Source organism: Thermobia domestica, chromosome 16, assembly GCF_964235325.1.
Source record: "Thermobia domestica chromosome 16, izTheDome1.hap1.1, whole genome shotgun sequence".
Lineage (NCBI taxonomy): Eukaryota > Metazoa > Arthropoda > Insecta > Zygentoma > Lepismatidae > Thermobia > Thermobia domestica.
Genome location: NC_137469.1, coordinates 75,569,474 through 75,587,809, shown reverse-complemented (window position 1 = coordinate 75,587,809; position 18,336 = coordinate 75,569,474). Strand labels below are relative to the sequence as shown.

At 36.7% G+C, this 18,336-nt stretch overlaps 1 protein-coding gene across 10 annotated transcripts in view; it reads left to right on the top strand.

The window, feature by feature from the left end:
- Window positions 1-18,336, top strand: part of LOC145673174 (uncharacterized) — a 159,242-nt gene that overhangs the window by 16,607 nt on the left and 124,299 nt on the right. For 2 of the 10 annotated variants that reach the window (XM_081742627.1, XM_081742629.1), the window contains exon 1: window positions 12,201-13,860. The exons of 2 other annotated variants lie outside the window; for them this stretch is intronic. Coding sequence is in view for 1 of the 8 variants with exons in the window: in XM_081742628.1 (XP_081598754.1) it covers window positions 13,825-13,860 (36 nt within the window). In the remaining 7 variants the exon portion in view is untranslated. 6 more of the 10 variants (XM_081742628.1, XM_081742621.1, XM_081742622.1 and 3 more) reach the window with 5 other exon arrangements.

The following is an 18,336-nucleotide window of genomic DNA, read 5'->3' as shown; positions in this document are numbered from 1 at the left end:
TCGCCGCACGTGAAGCACACGTCACCTTCGTCGAGGGAGTCAAAGCAGTACTCGTGCGGAGAGATCCACATTCCCGGCTCCTCGTCCAGATAGCCAGCCTTGTGGAAAGCGTACCGGATCAGGTTCTTGAATCGGGGTGCGCTGAACTGGTAGAGTGAAAACGACTGTAGTGCCAGGAATCGATCGCGATGCCAGATATCCATGACACTGTCCATGGCCAGTGTGTCGGTCACAAAGCGTACAAAGGACTTGTACTGACGGAAGAAATGCACATCTAAAGGCTGAATCTTTCCAGTGCAACCACCAGGAATCAGTCTCTTGTGCAACGCAACGTCGGCAGGCTTCAGTGCGTTCGATAGATTGTCGTCCTTGTTCAGAGTCCACGAGTCCAATAGCAAAACGATCTTCTTCCGATCATCAGGCATGCTTGGCCAGAACACTTGCTCGTAGAAGTCCTTAAGGTCGTCCCTGTTCATGTTGGACGTTTTGCCAGCAAATGATTTGATGTTCGGTGGATCTGCAGGCTTGTTTCCCGGAAACTTTCCACTTGGTTCCGACACCAGTACATACATCGGCCGCAGAATCTCTCCGGCCATGGTGATCACGGGCATGATCATGTAGCTGTGGGTTGTTGCGCTCATGGATCCCACAACCGCTCGCACGACTGTTGTTCCTTTGGTACGGAGAGTGCGAGTACTCTGCAACAACTTCTTGAAGCTACTCTGATCTGCATTGGCAACCTGCGTTGGTGGGATGCTTTCGCTTGCAATGAGCTCGCGAGTCGCTAATACGAAAGCATCAGCCTGCTGCTGCAAGTCCAACTCTTTCAGTTGCCAGGTCCTGCCGACCCTGTGGGTGATTGCACGGTCCACGATGTTGTTGCGCTTCTTGAATCTGTACACCCACGACGGTGATGCCTTGAACTTGAGACTCTTGTTAGGGTCCAGTTCATTAGCTGTTTGCCTAGCCCAAATTCGCAACGTTCGATCGTGAATGATAGCAGTGTGCTGTTTCTCCGCGAACATGCCCCGAACTGCCTCATTGATCTCTGCCATCAGCGTCTTCTTGTCATCTTTGCCTTGTGTTGCCCCAAAGTGACGTAGCACGCCAATGTTCCGAATATACCTGAACTGATTCTGCAGAGTCGAGTGGGTAGCACGACCGGTCTTTGTGTTCCAAGGCCTACCTGTTTTTGGATTTACCGTCCAGTAGGCATAGGCTTTTGCCTTGTACTCGCGCCACTGCTCTGGTGTCATTTTGGAGTCTTCTGGAGGCTGATCCTGGAACTTCGGCTTCTTCACAGGAGAGGGCAGGTATTCTGACGCTGATGAGCCAGATGCGGAAGACGTATGAGACTGCTGCGATGACGAAGGCATCTCTGCATCCTCCTGCTCTTGGTCTTCCTCGTCTCCAAAATCCATGTCTGCGTCCCCCTGGTCACCATCACTGTCACCGAAGCCGAGCGTACGAATCTCTTCAACGACTTCCATCCCGCTGGTCAAAAGAGACTTGATGTGTGCCACCATCCTTTGCTCTTCCAAATTTGGATTGCGCTCATTTGTCCCGATCTCGGCCACCAGAGCCCAAACGACCACTTTCGGATCCATCTTACAACGCATACCTAAAAAACACAAAAACAACACAAATGTTAGCACAGAGTACAAATGCAAGACGAATTAGCATGAAATAATACGACTGCTACAACACAAATGTTAGCACAGAGTTCAAATGCAAGACGAATTAGCATGAAATAATACGACTGCTATGGTTACTCTCATAAACCCCATGTTAATGTTTGACGCTCCATAAGTCCTGAACGCGGCAACGTCTGACCGTCGCACTGTGTAGTTATCCTATTTAGGACTAGTGCTTTCCGAAAATGTATAGTTTAGCGTCAGACCGGCAGCAACGATGTGAAGTGTTACTTGTAAGCATATTATCCAAGTTCGTGTTTTCATTTATGATTTTTATTGTTTGTCAATGAAAATCCCATTTTGACAATGAAATTGGGTTCTTTAAGTGTCCTGTTCAAAAGCTTCAACCTCTGATAATATCCCTAGCCAAGAAACGAAGATCCTTCTTCAAAAAGCCGCAAAATCCCAGCTGCTGATCCTGAAGATGTGTTGACAATTCCGTCAGTCTTCATCTTTTCGAACGTAGCGAGAATTCCTTCATAATGTTAAACAACTCCCGTTATTAGACTAAGGCCGTGTCCAAAAGTGCATAGTGCACACTTCGAGGATGCACACTCGAAGTCTACAAATGGAGTGCACACTAAATAGTGTACACTTCGTAAAATTAGCTTTTGATCAGCACTTGGTTACAGCGCCTCGTTATGGTGGAATATGGAACATTGATAACAAAAGAAGGGAGAATTTCGCGTACTAGAAAAAATTAGCATGCTTTTTTTTTTTTTTTTTTAGATGAATGACTTTCCAGTTATATTAAAGATAAATAAACCGTACAGATTGACTATATGGGGTAACCATAAAATGATATAAGAGTTTTTTCATGTATGCCAACAGCTTCAGCTTTGCCGTGCCTGCAAATATTTGTCATTTTGGGTATTTCACGCGCAGATTAACAAGAGCGGAGCATAAATGTAATACACATATAATATATGTGTGCGTTGTCTTATGTGCACAATAAACTCGTAACAGCTTAAAAAACACTAAACTATTGGCGATATTCTACTTTATTAGGCATGCTTGCGGAGGGAATATTTAATAATCTCCCGAAAGAAGAGTAGCACTGGTGATTAGGGCGCTGAAGACACTTTTGCGAATTAGTTTAGGAATTTTATTGCAACTATAAGTAGGCAACGTACAAGAGCGTTAGGACACCGAGGGGAGCGGTATTTACAATAATGTGGCACAAAACTACTTTGGGAGAGGGTTGATACTGAGTATAATTGCTTCCTGTACGGTAGATTACACAACAATGACAGTATAATTGTTGTAGTTCTACTGTATTCTTTCAGTTCAGGCATACTGATTGAACTGTTTCTACCATATTGCGCTAATATTGAAGTTCCTTAGATGTTATTCTTTCACTGTGAATTTATTGATTTTACCTGGAAATCATCGAAATAGTGTCTCCGTATTCTTAATCTACAGCAAAAGTTAATACATAGAAGGATGACAAGGAAAGATATGGTAAAGTTGAACAACATGAGGACCAAAATTACAGGAAAAAGCTATTATGTCGCTATGAAATACCAATTTATAAGGATAATGCATACTCAAGGCGGATAACCCTAATTAAAGTAGTATGGTAAAAATAACAAAAAAAAGTGAGATTACTATCTTATAAGCCTGCTTGAATGGAGTTCTGTATATTGTATACACTTCAACATTTACGTGCATTTTACTACGCTTTCGGCGCCCTACATCTCTCTTGAAATATACTCTCGTACATGCTACCCACTGCGAAAATGGTTATTCAGTAACGAAACAAATCCCCTCGTCCAAATATAAACGTAAAATAAACTACTAAAAATGTAATAAGAATTTTATGAAAATTAAGAGACGGTTTTATGAAAAAATACAGTATGTAATGTAATGGCTCTCATTGTTCAACTATACGGAAGAAATTATTTGTTCATAATCTTTTAATACTGGGTACAGTAATGGGATTATATGAATTAAGAGGAAGGCAAGTCTTTACTTTGGACATTTCTTTCAATGAATCGTTCAATGAACCGATTCGTAACGAAGGCGGAAAAGAAAGTGCTCTGCGGGGTTCCATCCAGCCTTCACTCGCTAACACTCGCTCGTCAATATTATGTGAATTAAATATTATACTTTGGTACAAAAAGGAACCAACCTAGCTACTACCTTATATACAGTATATGGGTGAAGAGGCAAGTTCTTAAAACCGGAACCGAGAGATCAAATCGCTAAATCGAAGAATAAAAAAAAAAATGAAATGGCCATAGTAAAGACTTACCAGGAGTAATTTGTGAAATCTTTGATAAATGTGGAGAAAGGAATTTTTGATCTGTATTTCACTTTTCGGTACCTGTCAAAAATACACAATGTACGGTAATTGGTATATTACAGTCTCTCTCAAGTGCAAGGAAATATGGTAGCGTTGAAAGGAATTCGTTTAGAATCAAAACTATAAAATTAGGCTTATGTGTCTATGAATTAACATTTGCGGCTGCGGCTGTAGCTGTAGCTATAGAGAAATGAATAATCTATGTATACTATGCTAGAACTTAATATTTTAATTCATACACCATTAAAATTTGTCATTTACGTGCAAATAGCCGCATTACCGATAGTGCAACTATTTCAATTAAGCTACATAAACCATGTAATATTTAAGCACAAACGTCTTTATAGCATTATTAAAGAAACTATTTGTTTGTTTTCCCTATACTATTTTAAATTCTATTGCATACTCAAAGAACATAACGTAAATACATTTGTTATTTGCGTAATATTTTTATTTTCGACTTGTAAAATCACTAACTTGTATGTTTATCAAGTAAATTATTATAAAATCAGTCCACAAATATATTTACTTAAACAAAAATATTAAGAATATGCCTATTAAAATTTTATTAGGTCATTCTACGAGAAATCGCCATATTAAGCACACAAGTATACTAACGTAGTGTACATCCTCGCACACTACGCACTATGCACTCGCACACTTGTGAACTTGGACCTTTTGACGCACACTAGGTGACGTCACTTCCGGAAATAAGCGTACTTCAAATGTGCACTTGTATCTTTTGGACACGGCCTAAGTCTACAGATTCGCCTAGTGGGCCAGAAGGATTTAAAGTTTACAATGTTTAAGACGAGACCACCAGCATTAGCCTCGATTAGAGCAGAAAATCGTTACCTCACCGAAAGTGACTGCGAAAACAGTACTCATAGTTCGTGCACCCACTGCAAAGAGTTTTTCACTACTTATGACGCACTGCAGGCACCCTTAATCACAAGATTAGTACTGTGAACTCCACAATGTACGTGCAAGGCAAGAAATTGCTGTTTACATATAATAGATGGAACATTGCTTCCAGAGTCATCACTCTTAATTCCAGAGCCATCATAAACTTGTCCACTGAGTTGAACAATGGAAAGCTGGAGTCTCACCATCTCATCCAGAATAACTGAAGCTATAAACTCACCAGTAGTTTTTTTTTTTTTTTTTTTAATATACTGTAGAACACAAGAAAAGTTTCATGAGAACAGAGATCTTTATCAACTCACCTGGCACAAGTACTTAATTGTTCTTTGCCATTCACATCACGGGAACAATCAGACACGACAGAGAGCAGAGGAGGGTTTTGAGATTTGATTTTGTTACATATATGAAAAGCAATTTCTTGACCCATGGTTTCGAGATTTCATTCTGGATTTTAACATTCATAAAATTACATCTCTTCATGTTTCCCTTTGTCCGGCTCTTCAATTGTGGAAAATCTTCTGAGCAAAGGTTCATCAACTGAATTAAATCCCTGGACCGGGAGTCATGTCCTCTAAATGCGAGTCCTTGTCTTGCAAGATAACGTATACTTAAGATTATTTTTTTTTTCTTCAGGAATTTCCTGGCTTTCAGTTGTTCATCTTAAAATTTGTTTGTTCAGTTGGTTTTCTATTGGACTTTTTTCTCTGCGTGTAGCAGTACAGCCAGTTTATGGCATTCTGAAGTTTCGTGTATACTTAATTTCTCTTTAGCCTTCTTCCAGTTGCAAAATCCTACAGTAGAGTAAGTGTCTTCCATGGTTTTAGTAAGAACTTAAAAAAAAAAAAAAAAAATCCAAGATATCCATACAGTAAAAACAGAAAATGACAATTTTGTTTGGATCGACGTGCAGCCACGGAAGGAGCCAAGTTGGCACGAATTTCAATGTTTGCTCTTTCAGAGACTGTTGTGGAAAATTTGTAGGTAACACTAAAGTCTAACTGGGCTTTGAAAGTTTCAAAGGGTGGGGAGAATCTGAACCACTTGCTAGACGTGGAGATTGGGAGGTTTCTTCTAAAGGCACTGATGGTGATGGTGACCGATACAAGGTTTGAATTTCCATTGTCAGTTTCAGGTTGTTATCCATCAGCTGAACTGTAATTTGAATTAATTTTTCTCTTCTTTTCTTCAACAATGGCACTGTTTTGGCCCACGTGCTGTCTTCTTTTCTTTTTCTTATGATAAATTGATCCATTTCAAACAATAAAACAACACTATACAGAAACAAGAGATGAAAAACTTCATATCAACGTTATATTCACAGTAACACACATAAACACACCTGTCTAAGTAACGTTACTGTTGGAGAAAACACACTGCAAAACATATCCTTTCAAAAATAGTGGCGCACTTGCGGACAGCCCAGTTGACGAAGTTCAACAATACATTAGAAACAACACGCAAAGAGACCTACATTACCCGCACACGAAGAAAAATATCTTTTTAGGCAGGTTTTCAGTTATATTTCCGAAGCTAAACAGTGTTGTAAATCTTCCATTGATTGTCCATGTTAGCGCAATAATGGTGGTATTTTTACACGAAGCCGATACAGAAGAGTCAGTATATTAAATAATAATAATAATAATAATAAACATTCCACATTTTCTCTTTTCTCTTTGTAATGCTATAACTGTAGAGGGCTTGCAGCTACCGCTTTCTTGGAAGACTAAAGATAAAATTTCAAGGCAGAAATATTTGAAACTGAGCATGAACCTTTTGATAAGTACTACCGGTAAGTCAAATTCGAAATATTTTTGCCTTGGAACCAAGTTGTAAATCTTTCACAAAGCTGTAGCTGTTCAAAATGAAGACACTCTAAGAATTGCGTACTTTCAATTAGAATCTACTATTTTCATAAAGATACTAGCACACACACACACACAATTAATTATAATGTCAGCGATAGGCTATATGGTGTTCATTGGGTCAAACACTCCAAGCAATAGATTCATCTCACACTGGAAAAAAATAGTTATGCTTCGTTTTTCATTATCATTTGACCATGAAACAAATGCCGGAAAGATATACTAACCTGGTATACAAATGTGTGGTGTTGGGATGTATAACTTGTTAGGATATGATGCTTTACTTTCTAAATTTTCAATACTTCCACGTACTCCTAAAAAAATGTAATAAAGAAATAACGTCCTTTAAAAAAAATATTCAATTATAAGTAAACAATCTTCACAAAATTTGCAATCGATCAGTGAAAACGGCATCTTTGCAGAGCTTGTAGTTTCCGAGATATCGTTGTTAAAAGAATTTGCCACCAACATATAAACTTTTCTTGACCACAAACATATAAACGTAGCATTTTAATGTATAGACATTTCAAAATTTTCCTTTGGCTGCAAATGAATACGTGCACGCTTTATGGTAGTTTTCAACGTAGCTAATACAGTGTCGCTACTTTCTGTACTTCATTTATATACCCTGGTAATTGTTACAGAATTTTCTTCAATGAAACTGTAATTTCTTTCAATTCCAGGAATTATTGGAAATCAACGTTCCTATTCCAGTATTTCACCATTTTTACCGAGATGTTTGGGTAAGGATTCATGCTATACAATTTCCTGGGGGGACAATCCCCTCCTAGAATTTTTTTGGGGGGACGCGTCCCCCTCATCCCCCCGGCTGGCACGCTCATGCTTTGTTGATTGCTGTACTCGATTGTGACATATTCCAACCATTTGTGCATCTCTATGCATGATATAATGATCATATGAATGCAATAAGTCTAAATTTTAATTTTTAAAGGATCTCGCCATGTGAAACTAATCCTCAATATATCACAGACTAATAATCTTAAAAAAAAAAAAAAAAAAAATCTTGGTCACGGAAATACAAAACACCAGACAATGCAAAGTTGTACTGCTTACATCACGGAATCAGAAACGACATGTTTTGGCGTGACGTCAGATATCGAATCCCCTCTGAGTCGCACTGAAAGTTTCAAAGAATGTTTTCATACTGCAGTTCCTTAATGTAAACTACAAGTAAATTTAGTGGTATAGTAATGTACACATTAAAAGTCATCTCTATATTTGGTTATGTGTTTGTATACTTGCGAAAGACCATATCATGAAAGTATTGTGTTTTGACAAATGAGATCCACATAAAAATCATAAAAGCAAATATTTGAAGAGTTTAGCTCTTTGTTTAAGTTTCGTTAGTGTATTTGATGTTTTTTTTTTTTTTATTTTGCTTCACTCACTAGAACAGAATGTTGTGTATATTACGCCTCATGACATCATTAACGTTTATACTCACAATCAAATGATAAGGTGGCTCAGTGGTAGAGCGTTCACCTCTGATCGAGGAATCCCTGATTCCTCCCCAAGTCATGAATTTGTGGTGAATAACATCGTCTTCGTGGGTTTTCTCGTTCTGACTATTCCTCCTACGTAATTATTCCAGCTACCAGTTATTTTATATAATCATTCCCTTTCGTTAATCATCTGTCTCTCTTAGTCTGGGCATAAATGTAGAGGTGGAGGGTAAACATTAGAGATTTTATTTATTTCATTCAATAATTATTCGCTTGGAAATATGGGGCCTTATGCAGAGTCGTTCTGACGTTTGATTAATACCTTACTATAGGTTTGACTGACAAATGGTTACCAAAAGTGTATTCAGAGTCTCTGATTAGGACGTAGTAATCGACGGAATGCATTACATGTGACTAATTAATCTAGAGCAGGGTTGCCACACTCGAGACTCGTGATGATGCCAAATACGGGTCTGAATTATGCTAGTTTTTTTGTAAATTATGCCAGATTTTCAAATTATCTTTCCTAATTAATTTTAAAGACCCGCCCCTACTTATCTTCATTATTTTAACGAAGTGTTTTAACTGTATTCATGTACAAAGCTAATATGACACTGTCAGGAATGATAATAAATAAATTAGTAAATGGCACATTATAGGGGAAGAAGGTCGAATTTATATTTTAGGAATGGATAACATTTTAAGAAATATATGCACAACATGCCGCTTCCGACCCAGCTCTGAAGCATTTTTTTTTTTTTTTTTTTTTTTTAGTGTATTACTAGCTGTCCCCTGACGCTCATATCCCTCCCCTCTGAAGTTGTACATTGAAAGGGACAGAAACATCGCAGATAACCACACATTTAAGTTTCACTTGACACTAATAAAACTATGCGTAAGTAAATATATTTTACAGGGTCACATTTTGCTATTTTTGAACATTTCTCTGAATTCAACAATAAATTACAACTGTGGAAATACTGACTGGTTTTCATTGCTCCAACCATCGCTTCAACTAAAAAGAATAATTCCCGACGGTCCTTGAACCATCTATATTTTCGTTGTTTTTCTGTTCTCCAGAGGGAAGAATGAAAATTATGCTAGATTTGGCCAAGATGCTAGATGCTAAATGCATGTAAATTATGCTAGATCTAGCACCAAGATGCTAGATATGGCTTCACTGATCTAGAGCCCACGGTTTAGCTTGTGCGACACATTTCGGATTTCGTATGTCATGTATTTCCATTTTTACAGACTACGCATGCGCACATCTCTTTTCCGTAGTTGCCACATTTATTTTTCTCACCTGATGCATTGGGTTATATTAGTTAATCATACCCAAATCAACATTTTAGTTGTACTCAAAAGTATAATCTGAATACCAAAAAGTACAGCTTCCTTATGGGGCGTTTACACTTAGTCGATTTGCGTTCGATTCAGTTGAATTGACGTCACTTTCAACTTAATCGATTGTTGATCGAAGGCGACTAATCGACTGGCAAATGAATTAAAAAACGTTCTATTTTCTGTGGTTGAAATAATTGAACACATCCATCAATCTGATTCGGCCTAGCTGCTTCGATTTAGTGGCAAATGCAGCGAGTCGATTTAGTCGTGCGACTAAATCGACTAAATGTAAACGTCCCATTACTGAAGTGCTAGTATGACACTAACTAGTCGGTGGCTAACTATTGATTAACGAATTCTCTCTGAATACCACCCATGTAGTGTATCATTACTGAGCTAACGTATCAGTTTATTTGTTGGTTTAAATGTTAACTTACGCGTTCGAAACACTTCAGTCGATCTGTAGTTTTTCACATCCGAAACTAGTAATTTATATGATATCAGTTTTATACATTTCATGCACGAATATGGGTTTCTCAAGATAGACCTTATTAAAAGTACGTTTTGTTTTACTACTACGTAAACAATATCAACAACGGATATAGCCACGACTTGCTTCTTGTCGTATTGGTTATGCCACACCTTAAGTGCTTTCTAGATACATTTTCTGGTGGGATTTTAATACTGGAACGTCGAATTTCATTCTACGCTTTCACAAGCAATAGTAATACGTTGACATAGCGATACCTTTGATATTTGGTACTTCCCAATCCGATATTTCAAAATCTGATTTAACTTTTCTGCGATACTGGGCCTTATGCAGAGTCGTTTTGACGTCTGATTAAAACCTTACTACGAGGTTGACTAACGGATGGTTATCAAAAATGTATTCAGAGTCTCTAATTAGGACGTAGTATTGGACGAAGTTAATCAAATGTGACTAATTAATCTAGAGCAGAGTCGAATCTTTTAACCACGATTTAGCGTGCGACACAACATTTCGTATTTCGTAATTCATGTATTTTCATTTTTACAGACTACGCATGCGCTCATCTACTTTTCCGTAGTTGCCACATTTATTTTACTCACCGATGCATTGGGTTTCTATAAGTTAATCATACCCAAATCATCATTTTAGTTGTACTAAAAGTAGACTCTGAATACCAAAAAGGGCACCTTCCTTAGTAAAGAGTTAGTGTGCTTACTAACTAGTCGGAGACTAACCTTCGATTAACGAATTCTCTCTGAATACCGCCCACTGGTTTTAACTTCTGAGTCCTTTACCATTATATGCTGTACGCAATTTTCCTGATATTTTGTACTGTCTTTTTGGTAAATTCGCTTTCTTTGTCATTGTGTAAAACAGTTTTTTTTTTCGAAAATTATTTCAAAAGCGCTCACTATATCATTTGTATACTTTGACTTTAGGGGTACACCTCCCCACACTACTGCTAGTATGGAGCAAGGTCCGTATTGCATAACAGCGAAAATTTTGAGAAAATATTCAACTGGGGGTCAATTCAACCCTTATTTTTGAGTGGTTTCCTTCATTGAAGAAAATACTTCATTAAAGATTTATGTACACTGTATAATATACTTAAAAGTATTAATATGCTATTTCCTACATTTAAGTTAATATTTTATAACGGGTTTATGATAGGTTTTACATAAAGGATTAACACAACGGTATGCAGGCACATTCAATAATTGTTTGTATCAACGAAATATAAAGTTTGCCATTTCCTTTTGTGATAATCGGAATTGCAGTTATAATGACGTTTTCCATTTTTCTCGTTGCGTTTCTGTGTTTTTCCCATCTTTTCAAAGACCACGACGGAATATGAACCATGATATTGAATTTCTATTAAAAAGAGTTCGAAAACATGGGCCTTATGTAGAGTTGTTCTGACGCGTGATTAATGCCATGCTAAAGACTTAGACTAACAAATGTTACCTGCCGTAGTTAGGACTTTAGTATAACGCTGATCATACGTCAAAACGACTCTGCATAAGGCCCAGTGCCTCTATGTAATTATAAAAGATAAAATTCTTTTTCGAAAATTATAATGTGTATATATTTCTGCACTCTTCTTTCTTTCTTTCTTTCTTTCTTTTTTTTTTTTAACTATCCGTTGAAGAAATCTTGTCAGTGAAGTTGGATGGCAGTGAGCCTCATTCAATAGCAATTTGCGTCAACGAAGCAGAAAATTAGTAACTTTTTGTTTTGTGATTTTCTACACCGTATACGGATTTTGAATTTTCTTATGTCAGTAACAGAAATTTTAAGTTTTGCATCCGTTCTTCCTCGAAAGTATTTTCCGACAGACTGATTGACTGACAAAGTTCTTCACTCATACTTGCGGTACGGTCCGTAAATTTTGCTAAGACGGAATGAGGCAGAGTGATTAATAATGCAGTGCAATGGACTGTGTTGTATGTATTTGATTTTTAAGCCCTTTTCAAATAAAAGCTTGGCAACGTTTTTAACTATGGCTTCTACTGTACTTCCGGTAATTTTGACGTCATTTCCAGTCCCGTGCAGAAGTTTCTCTATATATAAAGCTTGAAAGTGGAATTGAAGGCAAATATTTGGTTAGTTTTGTGAAAGTTTAGTATGCTAATAATCGACATCTGAAGGCAGCTTTAGGCTTAGAATTTCCATATGAGTATAATCAAAGAAATTGATTACAGATTACGGCAGCCATGTTGAACGATTTCGCAAACTGTGTCGAATACCACTGGTTCATGTTTATTTCATAATATAGTTTATATTAAAAGTACAGGATTAACATATAGAATCAAGAAAAATATGTAGAAGTAGCTGCAGATCAAGAATATTGTTGCTAGGTTTGAGAAAGCAAGATTGATTCATTCGTGAACATATGAGCAGTTAAATTTACGTATGCGATATGACAACTTGAATAAGTTGGGAATAAGTTATGTAATGTGAGCGTATTAACTGTGTAACCTTCCATGAGAAAAGCACAGCACATATTTTAACTTTTTTTTTCCTTATGTACTATAACAGGCAATAACATACGCCACTGCGCCTAAGACACTACTCGCCTGCCCGCAATCCCTGCGGCTCGTCCGTTTTTCGTTATTTACTGAACAGATTTCAAGTGCACCCATTCCGTGTAAAAATGAAAGTAGCTTACAGTGGGGAAGTTTTATAGACGCGTAGGCATTTTATGTAAAGATTAAGTACTTATTTTTTGAATAGATGCTCGTTGATGAAGTAAACATTTTCAAAGTCATCAGATTGATGAACTGTGAGGAAATAATTGTTTATTATCATTAAACGATAAAAAATGCCGTTGACGATATTTTTTAAAGATCTTTTCCCACATTTGTTTGCTATTTTTAGTGGATTGGAGCCCTTTGTCGTAAAACCATCTGTTCTGAGACGATTTTCCAGTAAAGACCCCAAGCTACTAACAATAGCAGACGAATATTCGTAAACAGTCGTTAGAAAATTATAATGGGACGCAGAAGGTGCTGAGTTGAACTAATTATAGTTCTCCATTTGCCGCCCTAAATGTAGTGGCTCGCAGTTTTGTTTTTATAATTACTAGTCCCTTCATTCTGTATCTATGCAAATACTTGTATGAGAAAATGAACATTACTAATAGAATACGTAGTATTATGATTCATTTTTATGAATAATCACAATTCAGTTATTTTCATTACTTATATTGGCGACCCTTTCGTAATGTATACACGCAGATTCACTGTCAGAACCTTGCGTAAAAACTGTGAGGATCATTAGATACAAATTTTGTCAGTTTTGTAGATGACATGTATTCGGGTGTATAGATTACTAATACGGGATCAAATTATTATAATAATTGAAAATGTCATTGCTTCGTGGAAATAATATTCTGGCGTTTTCTACTTTTTTGTCACTTCCTAGCGCATTCTCACATATCTCATTTGGCACAGAAATGGTTGAGAGACACAATCTGAGAGAATTAGAAAAAATAAACTCTTTTGCTGATTTATTTTCTAACGCCTTCTACGGTCTTACGTGGTTGGTGTCCACTTACCAACTGTGCACACATTTATAATATACCTAGAAACTTAAGCGCTGTAAATAACGTGCTTTCATACTTAGATGCCGTAAGAACGCCAAGTGCGAAAGAGGCATACCAACATGTGCTATATATTTACCATAAGCTATCTTTGCATTTATTATGATTTAAAGCAGGGTGAAGCTGGAGGACGTGCGCATGGGATTTTTGTATAAGATCAAACGTTTTAGCACGGTGAGTATACGAGTTAAAGAAAATAAGTGTAAAAAACACGCACCAAACTGTACTAGGTGGCCAATACAAGCTAGTTTGACAAGTGCATATGTTCAAACATACTTCGGAAGGCTGTTTCTATGTTTACAGATGACTTACATGCTTTCTGCATGCATAAGTTTCTTCGTTGTAATTAATCTTATTGTAGCTGTAAATTAAGAAAAATCTTAATCTGCAGTAAATATTTCAGTTATTTATTTGTTTTTTTGAAATGTTTTTTGATATTTGCGTACCGGTAATTGTATGATCAGCAAAGAGCCACTGAAGAAAAACTGAACATATAATACGATTGACAGTTTTCAACGTGAAATAAGGTTACTGAACTAACTTCAGATTGGGTACTTTCTCATGTATAATATTCTCCTAATTTGCATTTAATGTTTTTGAAGAATTTCATGCAAACCTTCTGACTGTAAATTTACGTTTTTCCTTCGTCCCTCATGTCAATGCACTTCCCATAAGTTGAGTTGATTTTGAGTGTAACGTCCCTTTCAGCAGCGAGGCTATATGAGACGGAACCTACTGATTAACGGGAATCCGAATCACATGAACTCCCGCCGGGAATCGAATCCGGGTCTCGTACGCCAAAGGCGCGTATGGTAATCATTTACCAACGAATTAGCTCTCTTCCCATTAGTTGTGAACAATAGCAATTTTAAATGATAACCTATTCATGGCATACAATATAGATTTAATTATGGGAAAAAGGAAATTTCTTTGTGATACAACTAGTTCACGCGTGTCTTGTGACATAAGAGAAGAAATGGTACCTAGATGAAAATCAGAATGAAAATTCGGAGAAATTAGAAGTTAAATTTATTGATTCACAAAGCCGAAACATGAGGCTGTGTTGGCTCAGTGATAGAGCGCTCACATCTGGTGCGTGGAGTCCTTGGACAAATAAGTTGTATGCAAGTTTTCTCGTTGTTCTCCCGTTTTCTTTTCACCATTTTCATTCGTCTCGTTTCATATAGCTTCGCTGCTGAACGGGACGTTAAACTCAAAAACAACATGATCATCGTCTTCTTTAGCATTGGAGCATAAACGCGGGACGTTAAAGAAAGACAAAATATCTAAGGAATTTATATGAATAACGTGCATACCTGGCGTATTAATTATATGTATTGAAGAACAATGATTTCGTTATGTAAAGCCATTGAGATAATATAAGCAACTATACTCGCCGCGACCTTATCCTGATACCGAGATACGCAACTTCAATTCGGGCGACTCCGCGCATGTTACATAGTTCTTCACGTTACACACGTAAAACATTACTTAGTAGATCAATTCAAAGAACTAATTGAGTTCAAGTATATAAAAATGTTAATACAGAAACAATATTTAAAATAAAAGATTCTAGATTTATTAGTAACGGGTTATGAAAATGACGTCACGACTCAGAATCGGAAAGAGAGAAGGAAAGAAAAGAGTGAAAAGCCGGTAGCTAAGATGCGAGTCTCTTGCAAGTGTTGCAAAATTATAAACTTGAAAAATCTTATATCAAAAACAGAAGACCAGTAAAATTAGTTAATTGATCAATGTTAGAAATCGTCCACAATGGATAGGAAATGGCTTAATATTTTTATATGATATATAAATTAAATAGAGTTGCTACCCCGTAAGAAACTTCTATGCCTGCTGATAAATGAAACAAAAAAAGAACGGGACTCACATGTAACTTCTGAAATTTTTGTGCAGAGAGTTACACTGCTCTGCTAAATATCGTCTTCACGTGTGCGTTGGTTTGGGTACGTGGGTGTAGTGGAAACTGAAACCATGGAGAGTGTCAAGCGCGAAATTAAAATCATGAATGAATCCGAATTATCTTCTCAGTATTATCGCAAACACGAGGAAGAGAAACCTCTTTAAAGTCAAGCAAAGTAAATTGTCAACAATGTGTACTCTCGACTAAGAGAAAAATATGCAGACAAAACTGTTGAAGAAATTGTTGATATGATTGTTGCCGGTTCATAGCTGGTTTACTCATTGCTAACGTAGAGTTGCTGTGCTTTGAGAAAAAAAAATCGTATCTTTAATTTATTATGTGGGAGGGTGGCTGCTTGTGTGTTTCTGTTTATGATTGACCTTTTCCAGGTAGATATATGAGAGTAACTTCATTTCTTATCCTTTCTTACGTTAATCAATTGAAATGAATAACCAAAATAGTTTTCATGCTCTCGAGTTTTAATTGTGAGGATTGCAAATACATCACGTGCGAATTTCCAATATATTTTTTACTATTGTCGTGTCTTCATGAATTATTAAAAACAAATAAACCAAGAAACATTTTTCATAGCGGCAGATCACTGCTCCGCGCATATCAGCTGAGACGCAGAACAGCGCCAGTTGAAACCCTGGCGAATGAGAACCCAACCAAAACACACACACACACATACAAAGATTTCCCTGCGAAGAGGTTCGCGCGCCAAACATGTACTAATGCGCTTGTGATTCGGCTCTCAAGTTAACATTGCGTTTAGTATAGAGATGCCCTGGTGCGAGATCATTTATGGCATCGAACTCGCATATATCGAATCGATCCGCCATATTGGAAGAGGATAAAGAGATCATTTTCACGTAAGACTTCATAGTAATTTATGTTTGTTTTATTGTTGATTGTCTGTGCTCCCAGAAAAAAATTGTACGACGAAAAAAAAAATAATAATAAACGTTGTTTAAAATTTCATAATGTGTCAAAGGTAAGTCATTTTCTTTCTTCTTTTACCCTGTAACAGTCAATATTATAATGTGATTGTGTACTTGTAAGACTAATAACATTACACTGTCAAAAGGCTCGTAAAGACTACTCCCTAGAAAATTGTCAAAGTATTATTAACTTATTTATTGAACTATATGTTCATGAGTTGTTGGGAATTTTGCCAAATTATGTAACGTACAAGGGTTCTGTGACACCTTGGCAAGGCAGCTATTTGGTTGTAAAGGGAGTAGGCCTACCTTCCCTGCATTAAATAATGCTAATGATGGGAATCACTGCATAAAATAATCCTCACCTACTGTTAAAAGGAACAATAGGCCCATCTCTCATACATCTTGCACGTTATTTATCGATATTCTGTACAAAATAAAAATAAAAAAAAAAAGTGTGGGCCCAGGTTTTTTTTTTTTTTTTTTTTTAAATGGAGTTTTTCAAACCATGACCTTGCTGGCAAAGAGGCGCTAAAGATTCATTCATTAATTCCTTTCCTTTTCTCCACTTAGCACTGCTTAAATACTACGTAATACAGAACATAGCCAATACTGTAATGAATTACCAATACTTTGTGTAAACTTACTGAGTACTAAGAAAGCGACAGCAAAGGTTTATCATCAAATTGCCATTGCCTCGGGGAGAAAGTCATTTTTACTAACCTGAATGCCAGACTCCTCGTAAAAATATTAGAAATGGAAATATATTTGTTAAAACAGTCATACTTAAAATTTCCACTTCTAATATTTTTGTGAAGAGTCTGGCGTTCAGGTTAATAAAAGTGAAGTTTTAGTTTAGTAAAATTGGTCCAGCAGCCGAGAACTTAAGAAAACCAGTACCGGTATATTGATGCGACGCGACCTATAGTAACAGAATCTTACTTGCACGTTAGTTTCCCCATTACGAAGGAAACTAACAAATTCTGATCTGAGGACTGATTTCATCAGTAATTTTTAGAATTTTGATAAGTTCTTGAACGGTACTACTAAACCTGAGCCATGTTAAAATAGTTGAGGTTAAGTAGCGAAGATTTATATCAATTATCTTCGTTGAAGTAGTTTTTTTATTTTTTTTTTTTATTTTTTCAATTTCTTACATTACAAAATGAGATCAATATCTAGTAGGAGGCCTTTCCCCCATACCACGAACTAATCAATGCCAATAATTCCGAGCCAGCACAATCGTGATAGTTGTAAACTTTACTTTCATTTAATCATGTTTGAGTACTACTTTCCTTCATACAAAAGAGGCAACAAGTAGAATCGAGATTTCATTTCTCGCGAACCCTGCGAATAATTTTGCATTTGCTAGTAATTCCATTCTCACAGGCTTACATCGCACATAGCACTTAAGTTCAACTCGTATATTAGCCGTAGAACATCTCTAGCATGTCATTTGTTTCACCATATAAATTTTATACTCTTGAAAGTTAGACTCGAAACGAAACTAGTATCTCTCACTTGCTGTAAATTGTTAAAACACTTTATTTATTTATTTTTTTTAAGAGTTCTCTTCGTTGCAAATTAAGTTATTGTTCGTAGAATCAGCATTTCCAATAGCATTTTCTGAAACGTTTTACACAATTACCTAATTATAGGAGGGTCAAACAAGCCATTCTGAGGAGTTTTAATATCAAGACGACCTATTTAACAATATTAAAAGTTACACTTTTGTTCGATTGTATAAAGACGTTTGAATGGTAGAACGTGAAGGGAAAAAAAAAAAAA